A 23,843-nucleotide genomic window follows, 5' to 3' on the forward strand; every position below is an offset into this window, starting at 1 on the left:
GCAGAGGTTGCAGTGAACAGAGATTGAGCCACTGTATTCCAGCCTGGGTGACAGAGCTAGAGTCTCTCAAAAAAAAAACCAAAAAAACAAAAAAACTAATCTGTTGAATAAGATATCAACCTATGAGCTCATACTGATCTCAATAAATACATAGGTGGAGGAGAAACCTTTTACTTGCAACAATGTCAACTGATGACTGCACAAAAGATGGAAATACAAAAATTACAAATTGGTAATCATTGTAGTAACAATTCAGCCAAGAAACATCAATGTGTGCTAAAACTGTATACAAAAGTTTGATGAGTAATGGGGTATTTACATAGTTTAAATTGGCTCCTTAAAAAAATACTTATTAAAAAAGAATGAGTAACTTTTTTTATTTTTTTAAATAGGATACAGGATTAATATACAATTAATCTTGTAGGTTTTAACTGTTTTCATTATTACCAGCAACAAACAATTACAATTGAAATTTAAAATGATACAAATTAAAATAGCACCCCCAAAATGAAATTACTTGGGTATAAATCTAACAAATTTTGAACACGATTTATATGCAGAAAAATTCTTATTTTTTTCTTTTCTTTTTAATTTTACTTTAAATTCTGGGGTACATGTGCAGATCTTGCAGGACTGTGACATAGGTATACACATGCCATGGTGGTTTGCTGCCTCCATCCCCCCATCACCTGCATTAGGTATTTCTCCTGCTATACCTCCCCAATCTCCCCACCCCCTGCTATCTCTCCCCTAACCCCCACCCCCAACAGACCCCAGTATGTGATGTTCCTCTCCCTGTGTCCATGTGTTCTCAATGTTCAATACCCACTTATGAGTGAGAACATGCAGTGTCTGGTTTTCTGTTCTTGTGTCAGTTTGCTGTGAACGATCATTTCCAGATTCATCCATGTCCCTACAAAGTACATGAATTCATCCTTTTTATGGCTGCATAGTATTCCATGGTGTATATGTGCCACATTTTCTTTATCCAGTCTATTTTTGATGGGCATTTGAGTTGGTTCCAAGTCTTTGCTATTGTAAACAGTGCCACAATGAACATACATGTGCATGTGTCTTTGTAATAGAATGATTTATAATCCTTTGGGTATTTACCCAGTAAGGTGATTGCTGGATCAAATAGTATTTCTACTGCTAGGTCCTTGAGGAATCGCCACACTGTCTTCCACAATGGTTGAACTAATTTACACTCCCACCAACAGTGTAAAAGTGTTCCTATTTCTCCACATCCTCTCCAGCATCTGTTGGCTCCAGGTTTTTTAATGATCGTCATTCTAACTGGTGTGAGATGGTATCTCAATGTGGTTTTGATTTGCATTTCTCTAATGAGCAGTGATGATAAGCATTTTTTCATATGTTTGTTGGCCACATAAATGTCTTCTTTTCAAAAGTGTCTGTTCATATCCTTTGTCCACTTTTTGATGGGGTTGTTTTTTTCTTGTATATTTGTTTTAGTTCTTTGTAGATTCTGGGTATTAACCCTTTGTCAGATGGGTAGCTTGCAAAAATTTTTTCCCATTCTGTTGGTTGCCAGTTCACTCTAATGATAGTTTCTTTTGCTGTGCAGAAGCTCTTAAGTTTAATTAGATCCCATTTGTCTATTTTGGCTTTTGTTGCCATTGCTTTTGGTGTTTTAGTCATGAAGTCCTTGCCTATGCCTATGTCCTGAATGGTACTGCCTAGGATTTCTTCTAGGGTTTTTATGGTGTTAGGTCTTATGTTTAAATCTTTAATCCATCTGGAGTTAATTTTAGTGTAAGGTGTCAGGAAGGGGTCCAGTTTCAGCTTTTTGCACATGGCTAGCCAGTTTTTCCAACACTATTTTTTAAACAGAAAAAGGGAATCCTTTCCCCATTGCTCGTTTTTGTCTGGCTTGCCAAAATCAGATTGTTGTAGATGTGTGGCATTACTTCCAAGGCCTCTGTTCTGTTCCATTGGTCTATATCTCTGTTTTGGTACCAGTACCATGCAGTTTTGATTACTGTAGCCTTGTAGTATAGTTTGAAGTCAGGTAGCATGATGCCTCCAGCTTTGTTCTTTTTGCTTAGGATTGTCTTGGCTATTTGGGCTCTTTTTTGTTTACACATGAAGTTTAAGGTGATTTTTTCCAGTTTGGTGAACAAGGTCAATGGGGTTTGATGGGGATAGCATTGAATCTATAAATTACTTTGGGCAGTATGGCCATTTTCATGATACTGATTCTTCCTAACTATGAACATGGAAAGTTTTTCCATCTGTTTGAGTCCTCTTTTATTTCCTTGAGCAGTGTTTTGTAGTTACCTTGAAGAGGTCCTTCATGTCCTTTGTTAGTTAAATTCCTAAGTATTCTATTCTCTTTGTAGCAACTGTGAATGGGAGTTCACTCATAATTTGGCTCTCTGTTTGTCTGTTATTGGTGTATAGGAATGCTTGTGATTTTGGCATATTGATATTGTATCCTGAGACTTTGCTGAAGTTGCTTATCATCTTAAGGAGATTTTTGGGCTGAGACAATAGGGTCTTCTAAATATACAATCATGTCATCTGCAAATGGAGACAATTTTACTTCCTCTTTTCCTAACTGAATACCCTATATTTCTTTTACTTGCCTGATTGCTCTGGTTAGAACTTCCATTAATATGTTGAATAGGAATGGTAAGAGAGGGCACCCTTGTCTAGTGCCAGTTTTCAAAGGGAATGCTTCCAGTTTTTGCCCATTCAGTTATATTGGCTGTGTGTTTGTCATAAATAGCTTTTATTATTTTGAGATACGTTCCATCAATACCTAGTTTATTTATTTTATTTTTTTTATTTATAATTTTTTTTTTTTTTTTTTTGAGATGGAGTTTCGCTCTTGTTACCCAGGCTGGAGTGCAATGGCGCGATCTCGGCTCACCGCAACCTCCACCTCCTGGGTTCAGGCAATTCTCCTGCCTCAACCTCCTGAGTAGCTGGGATTACAGGCACATGCCACCATGCCCAGCTAATTTTTTGTATTTTTAGTAGAGACGGGGTTTCACCATGTTGACCAGGATGGTCTCGATCTCTCGACCTCGTGATCCACCCGCCTCGGCCTCCCAAAGTGCTGGGATTACAGGCTTGAGCCACCGCACCCGGTGAGACAGCATCTCACTCTTGTGGTATGGAGTGCAGTGGCACGATCTCAGCTCACAGCAATCTCCACCTCCTAGGTTCAAGTGATCCTCCTGCCTCAGCCTCCCAAGTAGCTGGGACTAAGGCACACACCACCTTGCACAGCAATATTTGTTTTTTGGTTTTTTTTTTAAGTAGCAACAGGATTTCACTGTGTTGGACAGGCTAGTCTCGAATTCCTAACCTCGTGTTCTACCTGCCTCGGCTTCCCAAAGTGTTGGCATTACAGGTGTGAGCCATGGCACCTGGCCTGAGAAGGAACAACTTTATGATGGAGAAACCTAATAGATATTGTCTTAATAAAGTGATGAAAATTTGCGTTTCTCTGTAAAGGGACAAATAAAATCATATACCAACTAATAGGATGCAATGATAGATCACAGCATCACTTCTGTGGTATTTTTGTCCTTCCTTCTCCTCTTTCACCCAAAACAATATATACTAAATCTAATCATGAGAAAACAATAGAAAAATAAACATTCTAAAACATTTCAAAACATGATTGAATGGTTATTTTCAAAAGAGTCATGCCAGGAAAGCCAAGGAAAGATAGAGGTTCTATTCCAGGTAAGAGGTACCTAAAGAGACATGACAACTTGATGCAACACTTTTCCTGAATAGGATTATTTTGCTATAAAAGATGTTATTGGGATAATTGATGGAATCTGAATGACAATTAATGATTAGATAGTAGTAATGTGTCAGTATTCATTTTTTGTTTTGATGGCTGCATTGTAGTTATGAGAGGGAATATTCTTATTTTAAAGAAATACTTAAGTATTTTATAATACTAAAGTGAAATGAACACTTCCTGGTTGTTAAGGCCCTTTATTAGTTTATCTTAACAGTCTCATCTTCAAAAGCATCTCCATAGCCCCATCCTTCACCCATATTGGACCTTTCCCACAATCAGCATGTCCATCTCTGGGTCTAGCGCTTGCTCATGTTATGCCGTATGTATATGTATGTGTATGTATACAGATATATGTATGTATACCTAGAGTGCTTTATAGCTCCACTTTTGCCAGTTAAAATGCTTGAGTTTAAGAAACATCATGGTGGGGCATGATGGCTTCTGCCTGTAATTCCAGCATATTGGGAGGTCAAGGCAGGAGGACTGCTTGAACCCAGGAGTTCCAGGCCATCCTGAGCAACATAGTAAGACCTCATCTCTTTAAAAAAATAAACAAAATTAGCTGGGCATAGTAGCACATGCCTGTAATCCAAGCTACACAGGAGGAAGAGTAGGAGGATCACCTGAGCCCAGGATGCAAAGGTTGCAGTAAGCCTGTGTGACAGAGGAAGACCCTGTCTCCAAAAAAAGATCAACGTAACACTTCAGTGCTTGAGTATAAGTGTGTTAAAAACATCATAAAACTTAAAATTTTAGATCAAATTAAACCTGACTCCTACTTTTACTTCTTAATTTGGCATAAAAATTTGATCTCAGTCTCACGTATATGGAAGTAAGTGGCTTACCGAGTGCCCAGAAAATAGGAAACTTTCTCTGGTCTTCAATTCGTCACAGTGGCTGCTGAGATGCTCAATGACAAAGTCCAGATTATATTTAAAAGCAGAAAAGCTCCATCCCTTCTGTGACATTTATTGGTGCAAGATTTTATGCTACTGCTCCCAGGGCTGTGGTATGGGGTGCCACAGGAATAGTCTCAAACACTTGTAGAAAGCCCTTAACTGCCTTTCCCCAGTAATTTCTCCAGTGTTATCTTCTCCCCTAGGGTTAAGCCATTTCCGGTTTCTACTTCCTAAGATAGATCCAGGTAGAAATATCTTCTACATAACTGGAAGCTTCCGTTTTTAGCCCAGAAGAATGAAAATTATTGATAACCATTAGATTAAAGGGAACCCAAACTCATGACATTAAGGCTTTTCTACCTTCTTGAAATGCTGGAAGGAAAATTCTTTTAACTGCCCATGTATTTGAGTATAAAACAGCAATATTCCGAATAATACCACCACACTGCTCAACTCTAATATAGGGATTGGCAAAGGTTTAAAGTTTTAAATTGGTGGCTGGTTGCAGTGGCTTATGCCTGTAACCCCAGAATCTGGATGGCAAGGAGTGTGGATCGCATGAACACAGGAATTCAAGGCCAGCCTGGGCAACATGGCAAAACCATGTCTACAAAAAATACAAAAATTAGCCAAGCATGGTGGTGTGTACCTGTAGTTCCAGCTACTTGGGGGGTTGCGGGAGGATCGTTTGAGCCCAGGAGGTAGAGGCTGCAGTGAGCAGTGTTTGCACCACTGCACTCCAGCCTAGGTTACAGAGTGAGACTCTGTTATAAAAAAAAAAATTAAATTGGTAAAGGCTCAGGTAGTAAATGTTTTAGGCTTTGCCGGCTATGCAGTTTCTTTCCCAAGTACTCGGCACTACCGTTAGACCATGACAGCAGCCAGATAAGATGTAAACAAATGAGCATGGCTATGCTGCAGTGACACTTTGTGGACCCTGAAACATGAATTTAATAGAATATGTATGTGTTGCTATGTACCATTCTTTTTTTTTTTTTTTTTTTTTTTTTTTCTTCTGAGACGGAGTTTCACTCTTGTTACCCAGGCTGGAGTGCAATGGCGCGATCTCGGCTTACTGCAACCTCCGCCTCCTGGGTTCAGGCAATTCTCCAGCCTCAGCCTCCTGAGTAGCTGGGATTACAGGCATGAGCCACGATGCCCTGCTAATTTTTTTTTTTTTTTTGTATTTTTAGTAGAGACGGGTTTCACCATGTTGACCAGGATGGTCTCGATCTCTTGACCTTGTGATCCACCCGCCTCGGCCTCCCAAAGTGCTGGGATTACAGGTTTGAGCCACCGCACCCAGCTGCTATGTATCATTCTTATGTTGAGTTTCTCCCCATAAGATATAAGTTCATTCTTAGCTCATGGGCTATACAAAAATAAGTAGTGGGCTGGATCTGGCCTTTGGGCTGAAGTCTGCTGATTTCTGCTTTGAGACAATGAAATGAGAGCTTACAACATGAATGTTTCCAGAATTCAGAATTATCTCTACCCATAAATAGCATATTTTGTGCATTTATCATTGTTCTTACCACTTTTTTGTCAAGAATCATTGTTCCCTGTGCATTTACAATCCAAACAATTGTGCCCTCTCTGAAAGATAGAAATGTGTTATGTACTTCCTTTGAGCTTCCACAGAGCCTAGGTGCCCAAACTATTTTAATTGAATGAAATTGTGTAGCAACAGAGGTTGAACAGATGAAAGAAATTTATTATGGAGTATCATCTATACAAGGCTGGCTCTGTTTTCTTTGAGGACTATGAGTTTTGTTATAGATGGTTTGTAATTTATGTGTGCTGTCATTTTCTTTTTCTCCTTAATTATCTTTACTTGTTGAATCGCTTCCAAGACAATTGTTTGACGTTCAGGTTTGTATAAAGAACTCTGCATTGCCGAGTCTATCCCAGGAAAACTAAGTTTTCTGAAAGATTTTTTCCTATTTACGATTTTATTCATCTTTAAGATTGTTAGATAAACTGGAAATTTAATTTTTGCATATATTTTTAAGATGAAAAATCTTTAAGCTATTTTCTTTATGTATGGTTCATTTGGTACATGGGTAAACATGGTTCTTAGAAATTAACAGGATCCTTTCTTTTGTTTTAGTAATACTTTATGCTTTCATGTTTTATATTTCACTAACTCTGCACAATAATCCTGTTAAGTAGGTAGGACAGGAGTCAAGACTCTTTCAGGTAAAAGTGACTAATAAAAAAATAAAATAAAAACAACCCAAAGTAGTTTAAGCTCAAATAAAGCAGTATTTTAGCTCAGGAATAGAGGGATGGATCTTTCTTCCATCTATGGCTGCATCCAAGGACTCAAATAATCACATAAGAGTTTTCTTCTCTGTTCAGTTCTGTTTTCTTGTGTATGTTGCTCTCATTGTAGGAAGGCTTCCTCCAAGTTGCTGGAGGAGATGGCCACCAGGAACCTTGATTTTATATCATCCCAGCACAAAGATACCAAATGCAAGAGACAGCATTTTCCACTCCCTTTAGCTAGAAAATCCTTGAGGAGAACCACTTGATGGGAGAAGAGTGGTTATATAGAAAGGAATGCTGAGCAGATAATCAATGTTCTCTCAAGTGGATATAATGACCATCTACATGCATATGGGAAAAGGAGGCACAGAGAAATGAAGTAATTTTTCCAAGGTCACATTGTTGTCTAGTGGGAGAGGCAAACCAAAAACCCAGGCCTCCTCACTCAGACCTCTGCTCTTGCCTTAATAACCATTATTTCACCACTTCAAAATAAAAGTGAGACCTACCAGTTTTCATAAACACTGTAATGCCGTTCTGTTACATCTATTTCTTTGGCTTCTGTATATACATCAATAACCTCACATTCAAAGAACCAAATAATTATACCTGACTTATTTGCCTCAGTATTTGTGAATAACTCTGTAACACTTTATGGGCATTTTATACCAGCATTTTAAGATGATTTTAACAGGTGGATCTATAGAAAGAACATAAAAGTTTGAATAAGCATACATGGGCAAGCAATTTATATTCCTTTCCCCTTAGTCTATTGTGTTCCTTAATTTTTTTTGTGATGGGTGTAAACGTAATAAAATGACTTATTGCAAAAATTGCTTATCTTTCTGTAAGTAGGTAAATGGCTGGTTTGTTGGAAAGAGGACTTGACCAAGTGCTAACCAATGTGGATTTGTGAATTGCTAAGTTTACAAAAACTTTTTAAAAATTGTGTTAAAAAATGCTCAGTTTTACAAAAATGCCTGGCTTTGTCAACTACTAGTTTGTTGTGTGGCTGCCAGTAAATCACTTAAACTCGTTTTGAACCTTAGTAGTATCATCATTTGCAAAACAGGAGGGGTTTTATCACTTTATCTTGGTACCTAGAGCATAGTGTAGACTGAAATCTTGCATAAGCTACAAAATGGCATATAAATGTCAGTTCTACTGACAGAGCAGAAGCACTGTCATCTCAGACAAAAACCGCCACTTTAAGTTCCAGCTCCCTTTCTGGCCTCATGCATTTCAAGTAAATCACTTCTCTTCTAACTACAAGCAGACAGTAAAACAGATAAGACAGCTCAGACACAGAGGGAAGCAGTGGGGAAAGTCTCTTGGGTAACTGCCAAACTTCACCCTCACACAATGGGCCCCAGTAAAACCGTGGGCCTTAACAAGCACAGTCCTTTCCCTTCAGGTACACTAAGATAGGGAAGCTAAAAGCAGACTCAGGGAATATGTCTGCAACTGCAGAAAGATATATGGGAACAGAAATGCAACTCTCCCTCCCAGATAAGCACAAGGAAGAGGCACAGAAGCAGTCCAAGCCTCTGATAAACTCTCCCACCCTAAATCCTTTAAAACTCTTAGTCTGGAAGGGTGTGGCTCTGACCTAACTCGGCTAGCCGCCCCTCTCAGGTTTATTTAAAATAAACCTGTCCTTGTTGACTGAAAAGTCATCCTTCGTGTTTCTCTCCTCTTTAATTCTTACCATCTACATTTGTTTGAAATTCAGCTTTTCTTATGACCTCAATGAAAAGTGACACATGTGAAAACTCAAGCTTTTATACGGTTGTTCTCTTGGAAGAACTGAGTTAATTTTCTTAAAACAGAAAAACCTAGACGATGTTATGGGTTGAATGTTTCTTAAAACATAAAAACCTAGACGACGTTATGGGTTGAATGTTTTAAGTTCCTTGGTACCTGTTTTATTTGTATATTTTATACTGTGCCTGGTTTCCTGTGCCTTTGCAATGCTGTCAAAAATTCTTTTTTTTTTTGAAATAAGGAAGCTGCAATGAGAAAAGCATTTCTAAGTCGCAGCTCATTACAAATCTTCCTTTCAGAGATTATACCTTCAGACCTTTTCCAACCTCAAGGTTCTCTCCACCGCCAGCTGAGCCCTGGACACCACCCAGAGGTGCACAGCACCCCCTCCTGGGAGCGTGGCAGAGACAGCCGGGAGTCCGGGACGGAGAGCTGACCTCCAGTGCGACTGTCTCCACCGTGCACTGTCAGAAGCACCTCGGGAAGTTTCTGCAGAAGTACCCATGCCGGGAAGGCGACTCTTGGCTGGGTTAAGGCCCCGAGCTCGCTTCAGCTGAGGACAGATCTGCAACACCGCGGTAGACAGGGAATGCTAACGAGACTGAACTTCCGACCGGGCTCTATGGGCGGGCCTTCGCTCTTTTAGCTCACCTTGCTCTGTAGAGTCGGCTCTGTGGGCGGCTCTATGCCAGGTTGGGTGGGAACTGGGTCTGTGGGCAGGACTCCCGGGAGGGCGGGGAGCAGAAACTCCGCTCGGTGGACCGGAACTACGCTTTGTGGGCGGGGCTACGTTTCGTGAGCGGAATCCTGACTGGTTCATTCTCTCCGGAACTTCCTGGACGCCGTACGTGCCGGATGGCGTCACCTAGAGCTTAAGAAGCTGCACGCAAGTATTGAATTCCCAGTGAGAGTTTAATAAGTTTTCTTGAAAGCTGGCGAGAAGTTTGTAGGGGTCAGGGTTAGCTTGGGCAGACCTTGTGTCGGTTTGGTCGCGCTCTGCCTCAGGTAGCCTTACCGGGTAGCAGGCCCGAAACCCGGGTTCCTGTTGGGCCTTCGTCTCTTGACGGAGTCTCAGTTATGGGCTGTGTCCTTCCTGATCAGTTTCCACGTGGTTGTCAGATAACTTCCCTCCCCTCCCACACCCCCGCTAGTGTGTTACTTTATCCACGAAACTTGCTCAGGTCTCCAGCTCTAGTAAACTCCACTGTATGCTGCCTGCGCATGGTCCGTGTGTATATGATAGGTAGTGTCATGTTCAATATAACACTGATCTTGTCTGCGTATGTTCCGTATATATCTTGTCATTATCTATGTTCCATATATATTTTTTATGTATTAAATATAAGTTCTCTACCACACCTAGCATGTAGCAATTGATTAATATATACTAGATGAGTGATTGGATTTTGGTTACTCTTGCAATGCTTTTATTTTAATATTTATTTATTTTTGAGACTGAGCCTCACTCTGTCGCCCAGGCTGGAGTGCAGTGGAGTGATCTCAGCTCACCGCAACCTTTGCCTCCTCGTGCCTCAGCCTCCCGAGTAGCTGGGATTACAGGTGCATGTCACCACTCCCATGTAATTTTAATTTTTTTAGTAGAGACGGGGTTTCATGTTGACCAGGCTGGTCTCGAACTCCTGACCTCAAGTGATCCACCCACCTCGGCCTCCCAAAGTGCTGGGATTACAGGCATGAGCCACCGCACCCGGCCTGGAATGATTTTGGATTACTTGGTTTGAGGAGTTTTATTATGTGTGTTTTGTTTTTTGTGTCTTCTTTTAATAATCGTGTATTTTCTGCATTCTTTAAGTAGGAGGAATACTGTTGGGGTTCAAAAGCATTGCTGTTTCTTTTAAGTAGTTCCTTAAGTATTCACAATGGAGCAAGGGTAAGAAGGAAGATACAAATTTCAGTCAAGGCTATGACTGAGCAAAGGAAAAAAAGGAAGAATGTTCAAGGTGTTTGTGCAAGAGAATAGTTAGACCAGGCTGGCTAGAGCAGTGTTTATAGAGGCATAGCAAGAGATATGTTTGGCAGATTTAGGGTAGATTCAGCGTGCCAATAATATGCCAGGCCAAGGAATGTTGCCCCTTATGTGGGAGAGCTGTTGAATGTTTTTAACTTTGGGAAGGTCGATGGCATAGCTCGGTGCCAGATAGCCACTGTGCAGATGGCTTAAGCCAGGGGTTGGCAGACTTTCTGTAAAAGGCTAGGCAGTAAATATTTTGGACATCGTGGGTCATAGTTGTAGCAGGAAAGCAGCCATAGCAGCACATGATTGAATGGACATAACTGTATTCCAATTAAAATTTATTTATTTTTAAATAATTAATTGAAACAGAGTCTCACTCTGTCACTCAGGCTAGAGTTCAGTGGTGTGATCTCGGCTAACTGTAACGTCTGCCCTCCAGGTTCAAGCAATTCTCCTGCCTCAGCCTCCTAAGTAACTGGGATCACAGGTGTGTGCCACCACGCCCAGCTAATTTTTATATTTTTAGTAGAGACAAGGTTTTGCCACGATGGCGAGGCTGGTCTAGAATCCCTGAGCCGAAGCAATCCACCCCCAAAGTACTGGTGTTGCAGAAGCAGCTGCAAGAAATAGAGTCCTCAAACACCAAATGGTAAAGGAAGGAGTTAATTATTACGGCCGGGAGCCTTGAGTGGTAATTTGTCCAAACTCAGCTCATCTAACAAAGGGAGGTTCTGCCTTTACATAAGGGTTATACCCTAGATATTACACGTGGAAGAACCTTAGGTTTACAGCCTTAGAAATCATATACGAAAGGGTTTCGGGTTTACAGTTTTAGGAATCACATGTGAAAAGACTTCTGGTTTACAGTGAAAAGGTTTTGAGTTTACAGTTTTAGGAATCACATATGAAAGGGTTTTGGGTTTACAGTTTTGCCTGGGTCTCCTTCCTCACCAGGATTATAGGTGTGAGCAACTGCACCTGTGCTTGGCCTCCAGTTAAACTTTACTTAGAAGAACAGGTGCTTGGCCTGATTTTGTCCATGGGCATAGTTTGACAAACAGTGGTCTGAACACATGGATTTAGGGACTTCAGCAGTAACCCAGTCCTCAACAAAGCAATACTATACCATGTTTTTGTATAGCTTTTGTATTTATACATGAGGTACAATACCACATAACATTATCTCTGATCTAGTCTGCCTGGCTCTTAGTCCTGGCATCTCCTGGTTATTGACAGTGTGACACTGGGCAAATTAGTTCTCTTTGCATCAGTTTTTGGTTTTTTTTTTTTTTTGAGACGGAGTTTCGCTCTTGTTACCCAGGCTGGAGTGCAATGGCGCAATCTCGGCTCACCGCAACCTCCACCTCCTGGGTTCAGGCAATTCTCCCGCCTCAGCCTCCTGAGTAGTTGGGATTACAGGCACGCGCCACCATGCCCAGCTAATTTTTTGTATTTTTAGTAGAGACGGTTTCACCATGTTGACCAGGATGGTCTCGATCTCTTGACCTCGTGATCCGCCCGCCTCAGCCTCCCAAAGTGCTGGGATTACAGGCTTGAGCCACCGCGCCCAGCGCTTGCATCAGTTTTTTAATTTGAATCTTTAAGATGGGGATAATAGTACTTCTTACAAAACATTGTTGTAAGGAGTACATGAGTTAAAAGCACATCAGTGTAGTGCTTGTACATATAATAAAAGCTCAATACGTGATAATATTTTAAAATTTTTTCCTCATATGCATTTTTAAAGGCAGATTTGAGAGAGGTTTTAAGGTAAAATTTACTGGCTTAATGCATCTCTAGCTACGTAGCAAAGACAATATCCAACATTTCAAGGCAAGAGCCATTCACATAGAGCTAATATGGAAGTCATAAAAATAATTTAAGAGGGAGAGAGGAAGGTAGGAACTGAAGGATTAAGGACTGATTTTGATGGGATGCACAGGAGAGAAAGTAGGGAGAGTAAAAAGGAATAAAAGAGAAGTCAAGAAGGAGACAGATCAGTCTCTAAAGAATGATAGGAACCAGAATAGCATAGTAGTATGTAGAGGGATGGGTAGTGAGGTACTGCTGAGAATAGCAGTTATTGTGTTGATGATATTAATAATTCAACCAGCGGTTATTAATTGGATGCCTCCTAGAGGCCAGGTACTGGGGATACAGAGAAGAATTAGATACATACTCTGTACTCAAAGAGCGGAAAATCTAGTAGGAGTGAAAAACATAGAAATAACATAAGCATCAACTTTACAAATAATAATAAGATGGAATTTCTTAGATTTAATTGGTACCTTTAAAAACTTAAAATTGACTTACGGTTCATAAATGTGGGCAATTTGATTGTATTTGTTTTCTTTTCTAGACAATGGCCAAAAACAAATTAAGAGGGCCGAAGTCCAGGAATGTATTTCACATAGCCAGCCAAAAAAACTTTAAGGCTAAAAACAAAGCAAAACCAGTTACCACTAATCTTAAGAAGGTGAGCATTAGTTAAGCACTCTGCATTGTTTACAAGCAAAGTGTCATTGTAAACTACTGAACAACTGTATGCTATTGCTTTTTAAAAAGGTTCTTAGTTTTTCCTAGAAAGGTAAGGATGGTTTCAAGCATTTGTCTAAAACAAAACGAAGAAATAAACCCCTTTCTTGAAAACAAATGTTGAAAAGAAAAAAAATTTTAACTACAAATGTGTGAAGCTTCAATTTAATAGTTTTACTGGCATAGAACTCATTTAAAAACCATAGTATGGTAAACAGTTCTTATCTTTGAACTCAAATAAAAAAATATGTTAATAGAGGCAAGACAGGGATGTCAGTGAGCACCTATTCTTTTTCTCCTCAGTAATTCTTATCTCTCTGAAGACATGTGCAGTTCAGATAAAAACCTGTAAAATGAAGATTTAAAATATTTATTGAAATGCACAATTTGAAGTTTTCTTTTTTTTTCTTTGTTTATATTCAAAATACTTGAGAAATTTCTTCATCAAGATTAACTAGATTCTTTTAAGAAAAATTTTTAAGAAAATGTTTTTAAGTTTCGGTAGTAGGTGGAGTCAGCTCTCCAGGACTCAGTTTAAGTATAATAGTCTATAGAAATCTAGCATTTTATCTTTCAACTTTCATGAGCTAGCTGAGTTAAGCTTTTATTTGAACAGTTTGATTATTTTATAAATACTAAGGATGAAATTAAGTGATGGGAGTTTTGGGGATGACATTTTACATAGGATGGTCTTCATAGTTGACATGGAAACCAAGACTAGAATGGTAGAGAGCTAGCAATGCAAAGAGCTAGAAGTATTGGGAATAGTGTATTCAAGGCAGAGAAAATAGCAAGTGCAGAGGCCCTGATCTAGGGAAAAGCTTGGTGTATTCGAGGAATATTATTTTATTTGGACAGGAGGTACAAGAGAGAGATCTATGGGTAGGCAGCATAAAAAGGAGGTAAAAATTTTTTGTTTTTTGAGATGGAGTCTCACTCTGTCACCCAGGCTGGAGTGCAGTGGCGTAATCTCAGCTCACTGCAACCTCCACCTCCCTGGTTTAAGCAATTCCCCTGCCTCAGCCTCCCAAGTAATTGGGATTACAGGTGCATGCCACCATGCCCGGCTAATATTTTTGTATTTTTAGCAGAGACTGGGTTTCACCATGTTGCCTAGACTGGTCTCAAACTCCTGATTTCAGGCAATCCACCCATCTTGGCTTCCCAAGGTGCTGGGATTACAGGCCTGAGCCGCCGCGCCTGGCCGAGGTAAGGGTTTTGAAGGAGAAATTGTTTGGCAGCAGCAGTGAAGAACAGGAGCACCACCCCTACCTGTTACACTCAAAAGAGGAGGACTGCAAGGGAAGCTGTTGTCAGGGGACTTCCATTGTGATGAGAAGGTCAAGGAAGGATTCAGAGATGTACTTATGGTAGAAGGCACTAAAAGTATTTGATCCAGATTTCTTGTCTAGATGAGGGATGACCTCACTTTAGCCTAGAAAGATTTTGGTCACTGTAAGGATACAGGAAAAAGCAAACTCAGTTTCTCTTACTCTCACTCTCCTACAGTCACTCAACACTTCTGATACTAGATTTGTGGGGGTTTTCCCCCACACCTAACAATTCTGCAGATGAATTTTCAGCAAGCAGCAGCTGGGTGTCTTTATTTCAAATCTGACACTGCAGACCTGGAGATAGCATCAGATTCCACAGGTTGAGAGTTGAGTCCTAAGCACCCCTGCCCCGCCGCCCCGCAACTTCCAGTGACAATCGCAAGCCCCAGATGTTTTACCTGTGCTTCTCAACAACCACCTATAAATAAAGGTTCCCGTGACCCCCTCCTTGGGTTCAATTAATTTGCTAGAGCAGCTCACAGAACCCAGAAAAATACTTTTACCAGTTTATTTTATTATAAAGGATATTACAAAGGAGGCAGATGCATAGCCAGATGGAAGAGTTGCAGAGGGCAAGGTACATAGGAAGGAGCATGGATCTTCCCTGCTCTCTGGGCATTCCACTCTCTAGGAACCTCCATGTGTTCAGCTATCCAGAAGCTCTTTGAACCCAGTTCTTTTGTAGATGTTATGGAGGGTTCATTATGTAGGCATAATTCATTACATCATTGGCCATTAGTGATGGGCTTAACTTTTATCCCCACTCCTCTCCCTGGAACAGAAAGTCCTAATCCTCTAACCCTGTGTTTTTTATCTGATCAGCCATCATCCTGAAGCTTTCCAGAGACTCCCAGCTACCAGCCAACTCATTAGCATTCAAAAGACACTCTTATTGCTCTTGATAGAATGATTTAAAAAGCTGTTTGACTGAAAATGAGGATGAAGACACACATACACACACACACACACATATCTTCACAATATCACAGTCACATATTTTGGCCTTCTGTACCAGGAAGTGCAAGGCATATCCACATAAATCCCATTTTTTAAAAACCAAAACCTTTTGTCTAAAATTTCCCAATAAGTCTATAAGGATTTTAGAGTGAATTATCCCTAATTTGTTGGTAAGAGTTTTTAGATTTAGATTTAACAGGGTTAAGGTTTAATGTATCTTATCTTTAATGTTTTGATATCATAGATTAATTTCTTTTTCTTTTTTAAAAGATAAACATTACGAACGAAGAAAAAATTAACAGAGTAAATAAAGCTTTTGTAGATGTACAAAAGGAACTTGCACATTTCTCAAAAGGCCTTTCACTTGAACCTCTGCAGAAAGAACTGGTAAGCAGAAATCATTTGCTTTTTTTTATGGCTAGCAAATTGAAATCTAATAAATTTTCAAAGCCTGTAAGTTGAGTGTAATTTTTAGTAGTACTTGGCTCTCTAGTATACTTGGCTCTATGGTGTAAATAGCATATCCAGTCTCTAAAACATTGTCTGAATATACAGATTAATTGTTCTACTTCCAAAGGTATGACTAGAAAAATTAAATTGGATAACAGATTATGTAAGTCATTTTGCTTGTTGTCTGCATTTTTAAATAGTCTTTCTCCTTTCAGATTCCTCAGCAGCGTCATGAAAGCAAACCAGTTAATGTTGATGAAGCTACAAAATTAATGGCTCAGTTGTAAAACAGTAGTGATTCCCCACAAAGACCAATAAATTAAATGTTTTATACAATTTTATTTTAAAAAATCTTGTTAATGTACAGGCATTGGCACATTTTAAAAACAAACTACATAAACAGGTCTTTCCTATAAGCTAGGAAAGTGGAATGTCAGAAGTCAACAAAACGTGATAAACTTAAAGTGCTAAAACAGAAGGCACTTCACAAAATCTGTTCACTGAAACAGTTATATATCCTCGTTTACATCCTTCACTTTACAAGTGGCAGTGAATGTCTGTTTGGATAGAAGGACATACAGAAATACAGGCAGTTTCGTGGCAGTAAAAATATAAGACAAACAAGTAATGAGCCCTTGGCCAACTTGTTTTTGATGACCTGTAGTGTCCTTTAACTTTCCTCTTGTAAGAAGAAAAAACAGAAGGATTCACAATTAGAAGAAAAGTTGAAATCCAGAACATAGTTACTTTTGGGAGTGGGGAGGTTTGTGGATATTAAATCACTTATCCCTTAAAGCAATCAGAGCCCTATGTTTTTATGGTTGAAGTTTTGTGAAGTAAAGAAAGTATTAGGGAAGAACACTTCAGAATCAGTGAACTAAAAAGGTGTTACATTCATTATTTTAAATACTTAGGTTATTAAGAAGTCTAAAATGTTACACAGTTAGAGGTAGATAACAGTCCCAAGTTTCCATGGAATCTAATAATTTAGTATCTGGACATCAAACAGATCACAAACTCCTTCATTATCATCTAAATTAAAGTTGTAGTCATCTGCGGGGGTAGGAGAAAGCCTTAAGAGAGGAAACACTGCAAACAAAAAAATTCAGTGTTAAAGATGGTTTCTACATATGGTTAATGATCTTTAACAGAATACTATCAAATACATCATTCCAAATTAAAGACTTGTGTAATGCATATTTTGAAAGATTCTCATTTAGTAACAATTGATACATTGATTATTGATATTAGATTGAGAAATAGAAGTCAAATTTTTCATTGGTTGAACTTGTCACTAAGATAATATGACTAAAAAGCACTAATGAGGCCAGGTGCAGTGGCTCACACCCGTAATCCCAACACTTTGGGAGGCCGAGGCAGGCGATCACTTGAGGCCAGGAGTTCAAGACCAGCCTGGCCAACATGGTGATACTCCATCTCTACTAAAAATACAAAAAATTAGTCAGGTGAGGTGGCGGGCGCCTGTAATCCCAGCTACTTGGGAGGCTGAAGCAGGAGAATCACTTAAACCCAGGAGGTGGAGGTTGCAGTGAGTTGAGATCATGCCACTGCACTGCAGCCTGGGTGACAGAGGGAGACTCTGCCTCAAAAAAACAAAAAACACTAATGAGAGTGTTTTGTTTGCCACTTTGCAAACAGAAGAATGAACTGGGCTTATGAAGTGTGCTGATGTTCTCTGCTTCTACGTATATGTTTACTACACCTTTAGTTACTACAACATTTGCTAACTTATCTGCTACCACTTGGTAGGTTTCTACTATGTTTGTTAGGAACCAGGACTCTGATCCAAGAACTTAGAGAGGAGAGAAATTATTAAAGTAATTAGCATATTGTAGCTAACTGGTATTTCAGAATTTTTCAGGTTAGAAGACAGCGTGGTTAATGTTAATACTAATTCTGTGACTTCACATTGGCAGCTTGAAATTGGCCAGGGTAGGAGTATTTACAAACGCAGGTGTTCAGATCACCTGCTGATTTAGACAAGTTATTTTACTCTTCTTGGGCCAGATCCTTCAGGAGTGGAAAGGGCTACAGTACCAACAGTTTATTTTCACTGAAGGAGAGATGCATCCCCATATGGATTCCTTTTCCTCAAAATGCAAGCAAAGAAAAATAAATTCTAAAGGATGCCTATAACTTACGGTAAGTATTAAGGGAGAATTTTCATGAATCTTCATAGTAAAGGAATTGGCAAATATACGTTCATTTCTTTTAAATCATGTTTCTCTTATAAATTCCACAAAAGCATTACTGATGAATGAGTTAGTAAAATTTTAACCCACTTACCATCAGAAGACATTAACTCATCAATGATATCTCCAGTAATAGATCCTGCTGGAAACAGTAATATGATAAAGTTTCATTACATTTCTGTTAACAGTAAAAGGTACTTATATTTAAGTACAAGTAGTCACAGCAGCAGTTTGAGTGAGATGCACATTTACAAGTTCTTTGTGGATAGATTGTTTTCATGAGCACCTATTCTGTGCCTGGCATTACTTTTAAACTTCCAAACTGAAGACGAAGACCAAAAACTCATTATCTGCCAGGTGTGGTGGCTCATGCTTGTAATCCTAGCATTTTGAGGCAGACCAATCGCTTGAACTCAGGAGTTCCAGACCAGCCTGGGCAATATGGCAAAACCCATCTTTACAAAAAATACAAAAAAATTAGCTGGGTGTGGTGGCGCATGCCTGTAGTCCCAGCTACTTGGGAGACCGAGGTGGGAGGATCACTTGAGTCCAGGAGGTTGAGGCTGTGGCGAGCCAAGATCGCACCATTGCACTCCAGCCTGGCAGACAAGGTGAGAACTTAACAAAAAACAAAAAAGACTCGTCATCGTTCTACCAAAACCGACTCAGTTTTACAGTCCCTAGTTTCATAATTCTCCGAGTTACTCAACCTTAAAATGTCAGTGTCACTTTCCATTCCTCCTGTTAACTTTATCTCCAGATCTTACATACCAAACGTCATTTTGCCTAACAGTGTTTGTCTAATCCATTCATTATTTCTCTTCCCAATCCCACTGTAATCACTGTTTTAGCCTCTTTTTTTATTGAGACAAGATCTCACTCTGTCAGTCAGGCTGGAGTGTGGTAATGCTATTGTGGCTTAATGCAGCCTTGACCTCCCAGGTCAGTCCTCCCACCTTGGCCTCCCTAGTAGCTGGGACCACAGGCACATGTCACAATGCCTAGCTAATTTTAAATTTTTTAACGATAGGTGTGTTGCCCAGGTTAGTCTCAAATTCCTGGACCCTAACGGTCTACCTTCTTTGGCTTCCCAAACTGCTGGGATTACAGGCATTAGCCCCACCATACTTGGCCCTTGGTTTAGCTCTAGTGTTCTCCATATACATAACTGCAAACATCTACAATATCCATCGCCTTTGATTTCTGTTTGCCAGGGCAAAAAGCATCTTTCCTAATCATATTACTACTGTGCACACCATTATAGCTAATTGTGCTATTTCCTTGGTCACAGATCTTCACTGGTTTATTGGATAAATGTCTTAACTAACTTGAAATTCAAGGCCTGCTCTACTGTGGCCCCAAATTACTTTCCTTAGGATTTCCAAATATGAAACCATATAACCTGAATGCTCACTTTTTAAAAATATTAGTTGAAGCCCATGTATTAATGGTGTCTAAGATGAATGATGTAAAGCTTGCCTGCTTTACATTCTAATTAGATTATAAGCTTTTAAGGACTAAATTTTTTTTCTGTTTTTTGAGAGACAGAGTCTTACTTTGTCACCCAGGCTGGAGTACAGTGACGCTATCTCAGCTCACTGCAACCTTCACCTCGTGGGTTCAAGTAATTCTGCTTCAGCTTCCCAAGTAGCTGGGACTACAGGTGTGCACCACCATACCCAGCTAATTTTTAGTAGAGACGGGACTTCACTATATGTTGGCCAGGCTCAAATCCCTGACCTCAGGTAATCCACCTGCCTTGGCTTCCCTAAGTGCTGGGATTACAGGTGTGAGCCACCGCACTCAGCTAGGACTACATTTTCTATTGTGCATCCCAATGGCCTATAGTATAGACATATTTATAGGGGAAGGAAAGGAGTAGATGTGGGCAAAAAGAAGCTAAGAAATTCCATGTCCAATTAGATCTCGTTAGCGTCCCTTTTAACTTGTGAACTCCCATTTTAGCAGTGAGACACATCCCAGAGGTAAAATAAACAATTTGGATTATATACAATATAGTTCTAAATTATTTACAGTATGATATTTATAGTGGCACAATTCATTCATTCAGTAGTCACTGAGAGATTACCTACTATGCTCCCTTTATTTGGTATCAATACGGTATTGCGGAATTAAGAGTTGTGCTCTCTACTCCTGATACCCAGTGTGAAAGGCTTTAGCTTTTTATAATTTCATAGATGAAACAATTGAGGAAAGCAAGATTTCCAATGTAATTGGAGTTGGGACCATTTATCACTTCTATAAAACTGAGCTTCCCAAATAGAAAGCATAACAAAGAATATGGAGAAGCAGGAGGTGTAAGTTACTGTGGTCTATACTAGTTTGGTTTTTCTTAAAAGTAGTTGGAACATATTTCACTAATTTATCCTAGACTTACCAAGCGATGAAAGAACCTTACCAAGTAAACTTCACATAAAAGCTTACATCCCTATATATGCCACAGATGGAAAATTCCGCACCTGACCTTGTGATAGACTGCAGTCAAGCCACAGTCAACACTTGGTTTCATGCAAAAATTAAAACTATTGTATAAAATTATCTTCAGGCTATGTGAATAAGGTGTGTATGAAGCAAAGGAATATTGTGTTTAGACTTTGGTCCTATCCTCAAGATATGTTATTATGTATATGCAAATATTCCAAAATGTCCAAAGTGCTTGGGACATTTCTGGTGGCAAAATAAGAGATATCCAACCTGTATTTATATTTCTCTCTTTCTGATTTACAAAAGAAAGGCTCTGAACCCACCTGAAGATATATCTGTAGCTGATGTCTGCTGCAGAGTCTGGCTTCTTTCAGAGACATGTTGCTCAGGCAGGTTTTGAGTTGCCGTGCTGGATTTCTGTGGAGTCACTGGAGTGAGGGACTGTGAGGAAGGCTGTGTCAGGTCATCAGGTGGGGGAACAGGAAAGACCACGGGCTTAGATGAACTCGACTCTTTATTTATAAGCAGCACATGGATAGGTCCTGAATGACTCTTTAGATTGATCTGGTATTTCTTTTGTCCATTCTGACCCTTTGAAGTTATTGGGTATAAACAAATATATAATTATTAACATTTCTAGCTAACTTGAGACAGTAAAATAAGATAGGCAGAGCTATTATGGACTTACTAAATTCACACAACACAATAAAGTCATTAAGTCAAAACATAAAAGTAGAGACCTAGAGTAGAATGTAATTTTGATGTCCCTAAACCACTAGTTTCTAAAACAACAAGCTTTTCATAGATACTGATCATCAAAAACTTTCTGTTATAGAATTCTGGCAACCATCCATTGTTACCATGTGTAACTATATATGTGAGGGCCCAGCACTGCTCGAGGCATTTTCCATATACAGGAACTCTATTCCCTGGAGTTGGCCACTACAGATGTGGTCATTTCAATATGCTTCACAAATCAAACTCTTTTTTTTCCCATCTGCAAGCATAAAGACAACTAATTTCTCCTACAGAGAAATAAATGTAACATTCCTCCAGCTGAAAAAAGTAATCTGAATCCTGAGGCTTGACTCTAGTAATACAAATGTCTAAATGTAAACTTTTTGAATAAGGGGGGTGGGAGAAGGAAGTAGATAACTTTCAAATTAGTTTGTTTTAAAAAATTTGAATCTGAAAACTAAAATCATGAGACTCATTTATAGCTTAGAGTCGATAAATGTCTGACTTAATAAGCCAGACAGTGTTTTGTAAAAGACCTAATTTTAAGGAATTGACTGTTGATATTTACATTGAACATTTTCCTTAGTGGCATTTTTTTTTTTTTTTTTTTTTTTTTTTTGAGACGGAGTTTCGCTCTTGTTACCCAGGCTGGAGTGCAATGGAGCGATCTCGGCTCACCACAACCTCCGCCTCCTGGGTTCAGGCAATTCTCCTGCCTCAGCCTCCTGAGTAGCTGGGATTACAGGCACGCAACACCATGCCCAGCTGATTTTTTGTATTTTTAGTAGAGACAGGGTTTCACCGTGTTGACCAGGATGGTCTTGATCTCTTGACATCGTGATCCACCCATCTCGGCCTCCCAAAGTGCTGGGATTACAGGCGTGAGCCACCGTACCCGGCTCTGGTGATTTTTATACCAGTTGTAGATGTGGTCACTTTAACTGACTTTTATAGATTATTGGCCATATCATTAGTTGTTTCTAACTTGAAATATTCAAACTAAAATTATTATTTAATCAAAATATTAAATCATTTTAAATTATTTGATTACTTGGGGATAGATTATCTTGGGGTTAGGGCCCAAGTCTAAAGGCAATATTCATTTGTTTCATACACACCTTATTCACATAGCCTGAAGATAATTTTACATAATAGTTTTCGTTTTTGTATGAAACAAAAATCACTTGTTAAAGCATTTCGATTACTTTTTAAAATCTGACTATTTGAGCTAAACGATATCAACAAATGACTAAGGGTATGCCCAGTAATCTTTAAAAATCATTTATGATTCAGTTAGTTCTATAATTTTACCAAGGTATTAAAGACATACAAATTGAGGTATCAATACTTCCTTTTTTTTTTTTTTTTTTTTTTTTTTGAGACGGAGTTTCTCTCTTGTTACCCAGGCTGGAGTGCAATGGCATGATCTCAGCTCACCGCAACCTCTACCTCCTGGGTTCAAGCAATTCTGCCTCAGCCTCCCGAGTAGCTGGGACTACAGGCGTGTGTCACCATGCCCAGCTAATTTTTGGTTTTTAGTAGAGACGGGGTTTCACCATGTTGACCAGGATGGTCTTGATCTCTTGACCTCATGATCCACCCGTCTCAGCCTCCCAAAGTGCTGGGATTACAGATGTGAGCCACTGCGCCCAGCCTTCAGTACTTTCAAATATAAAACTTGAAAAGAGTAACTCAAAAGCGTTTACATAACAATTAGCTCAATTTCAGCTAAAGAAAATACATTTGTCCTTCTTGAGACAGTAGATTAATTTTTCCCACTTACGTAAAAGTTACCCAACATACCATTTCTGGAATGGGTACCTCGAGCTGTGTGCCAGAAGGTGCCTGAATGGCCAAAAGTGTATCACCTGGTTAAAAAAATAAATATAAAAAGTTACATAAAATACTGTTGATCATGGAATACAGTGGCAAGAGTGTGGGCTCCGGAATTAGGATGTTTGGTTTGGTTCAATCCCAAACTAGGTGACCTTGAGCTTTGGTTTTTAATTCTATAGTGAGAGACACACAGCCTACTGCATGGATTGATTTTGAGGATTAAATGAGATAATACATGTTTTAGTAGCTCTTAGAACTGGGTAAAATACCCAGGGTTAGCTGTATGATTCTCATTAACAAATTCAGCTCAAGTTGATTTTGCTTTCACTAAGACTCCTGTAAATTCAGATTCCTAAAACCCTTTAGCCTCAGTGAAATAACACTGTTTACTAGAACTATTTAAATGTCTGAGGATACTGGAGATTAGGTATGAGACAGTGAAATCTTGAGCTTAAGTGAATGTATTATTTTTGAAGCCAAATTCTACAACAGATCTCTGTTGAGTTGCTGATTAACGAACTCTCTCCAAACTTCCTTAAACAACTCAGGAAATACAGTGGCAAAATAGAGCAATAGGCTCATACATATTCCCAACATAGGCTTACACGGAAAGTCAGATTCTACTTGATGAGGTATTTGGCAGAC

General features: G+C 39.3%; 3 protein-coding genes across 5 annotated transcripts in view; 1 reads left to right on the top strand and 2 right to left on the bottom strand.

Annotated features, from left to right (window-relative positions):
* CA13 (carbonic anhydrase 13) overlaps nt 1-9,454 on the bottom strand; it is a 69,570-nt gene extending 60,116 nt beyond the window's left edge. For both annotated transcript variants that reach the window (XM_074386915.1, XM_074386916.1), the window contains exon 1: nt 9,367-9,454. The gene's annotated coding sequence lies outside the window, so the exon portion shown is untranslated. The remainder of the gene's footprint in view (nt 1-9,366) is intronic.
* A 28-nt stretch (nt 9,455-9,482) lies between these two features.
* Nucleotides 9,483-16,302, top strand: RBIS (ribosomal biogenesis factor). Its single transcript, XM_010351198.3, has 4 exons — nt 9,483-9,619; nt 13,050-13,166; nt 15,787-15,903; nt 16,182-16,302. Exons 2-4 carry the CDS (start codon nt 13,053-13,055, stop codon nt 16,251-16,253), a joined length of 303 nt encoding a protein of 100 aa, XP_010349500.1. The 5' UTR covers nt 9,483-9,619; nt 13,050-13,052; the 3' UTR covers nt 16,254-16,302.
* The window catches only part of E2F5 (E2F transcription factor 5), a 38,852-nt gene continuing 31,294 nt past the window's right edge, over nt 16,286-23,843 (bottom strand). The window contains exons 5-8 of one of the 2 annotated variants that reach the window (XM_074386914.1): nt 23,166-23,230; nt 20,948-21,215; nt 18,274-18,318; nt 16,286-17,055 (exon numbers count right to left, since the gene is read on the bottom strand). In XM_074386914.1, coding sequence (XP_074243015.1) covers nt 16,946-17,055; nt 18,274-18,318; nt 20,948-21,215; nt 23,166-23,230 — 488 coding nt within the window. In that variant the 3' untranslated portion in view covers nt 16,286-16,945. Of the gene's footprint in view, nt 17,056-18,273; nt 18,322-20,947; nt 21,216-23,165; nt 23,231-23,843 lie in introns of both variants that reach the window. The other variant, XM_074386913.1, reaches the window with a different exon arrangement.

The sequence above is a fragment of the Saimiri boliviensis genome, chromosome 15 (assembly GCF_048565385.1).
Source record: "Saimiri boliviensis isolate mSaiBol1 chromosome 15, mSaiBol1.pri, whole genome shotgun sequence".
Classification (NCBI taxonomy): Eukaryota; Metazoa; Chordata; class Mammalia; order Primates; family Cebidae; genus Saimiri; species Saimiri boliviensis.

What these genes read in the sequence shown, in the direction of transcription:
- RBIS (XM_010351198.3), top strand. Translation starts at nt 13,053, where the DNA reads ATGGCCAAAAACAAATTAAGAGGGCCGAAGTCCAGGAATGTATTTCAC. An exon ending in TTACCACTAATCTTAAGAAG is followed by an intron (nt 13,167 to 15,786) that starts GTGAGCATTAGT and finishes CTTTTTTAAAAG; the next exon opens with ATAAACATTACGAACGAAGA. An exon ending in AACCTCTGCAGAAAGAACTG is followed by an intron (nt 15,904 to 16,181) that starts GTAAGCAGAAAT and finishes TTCTCCTTTCAG; the next exon opens with ATTCCTCAGCAGCGTCATGA.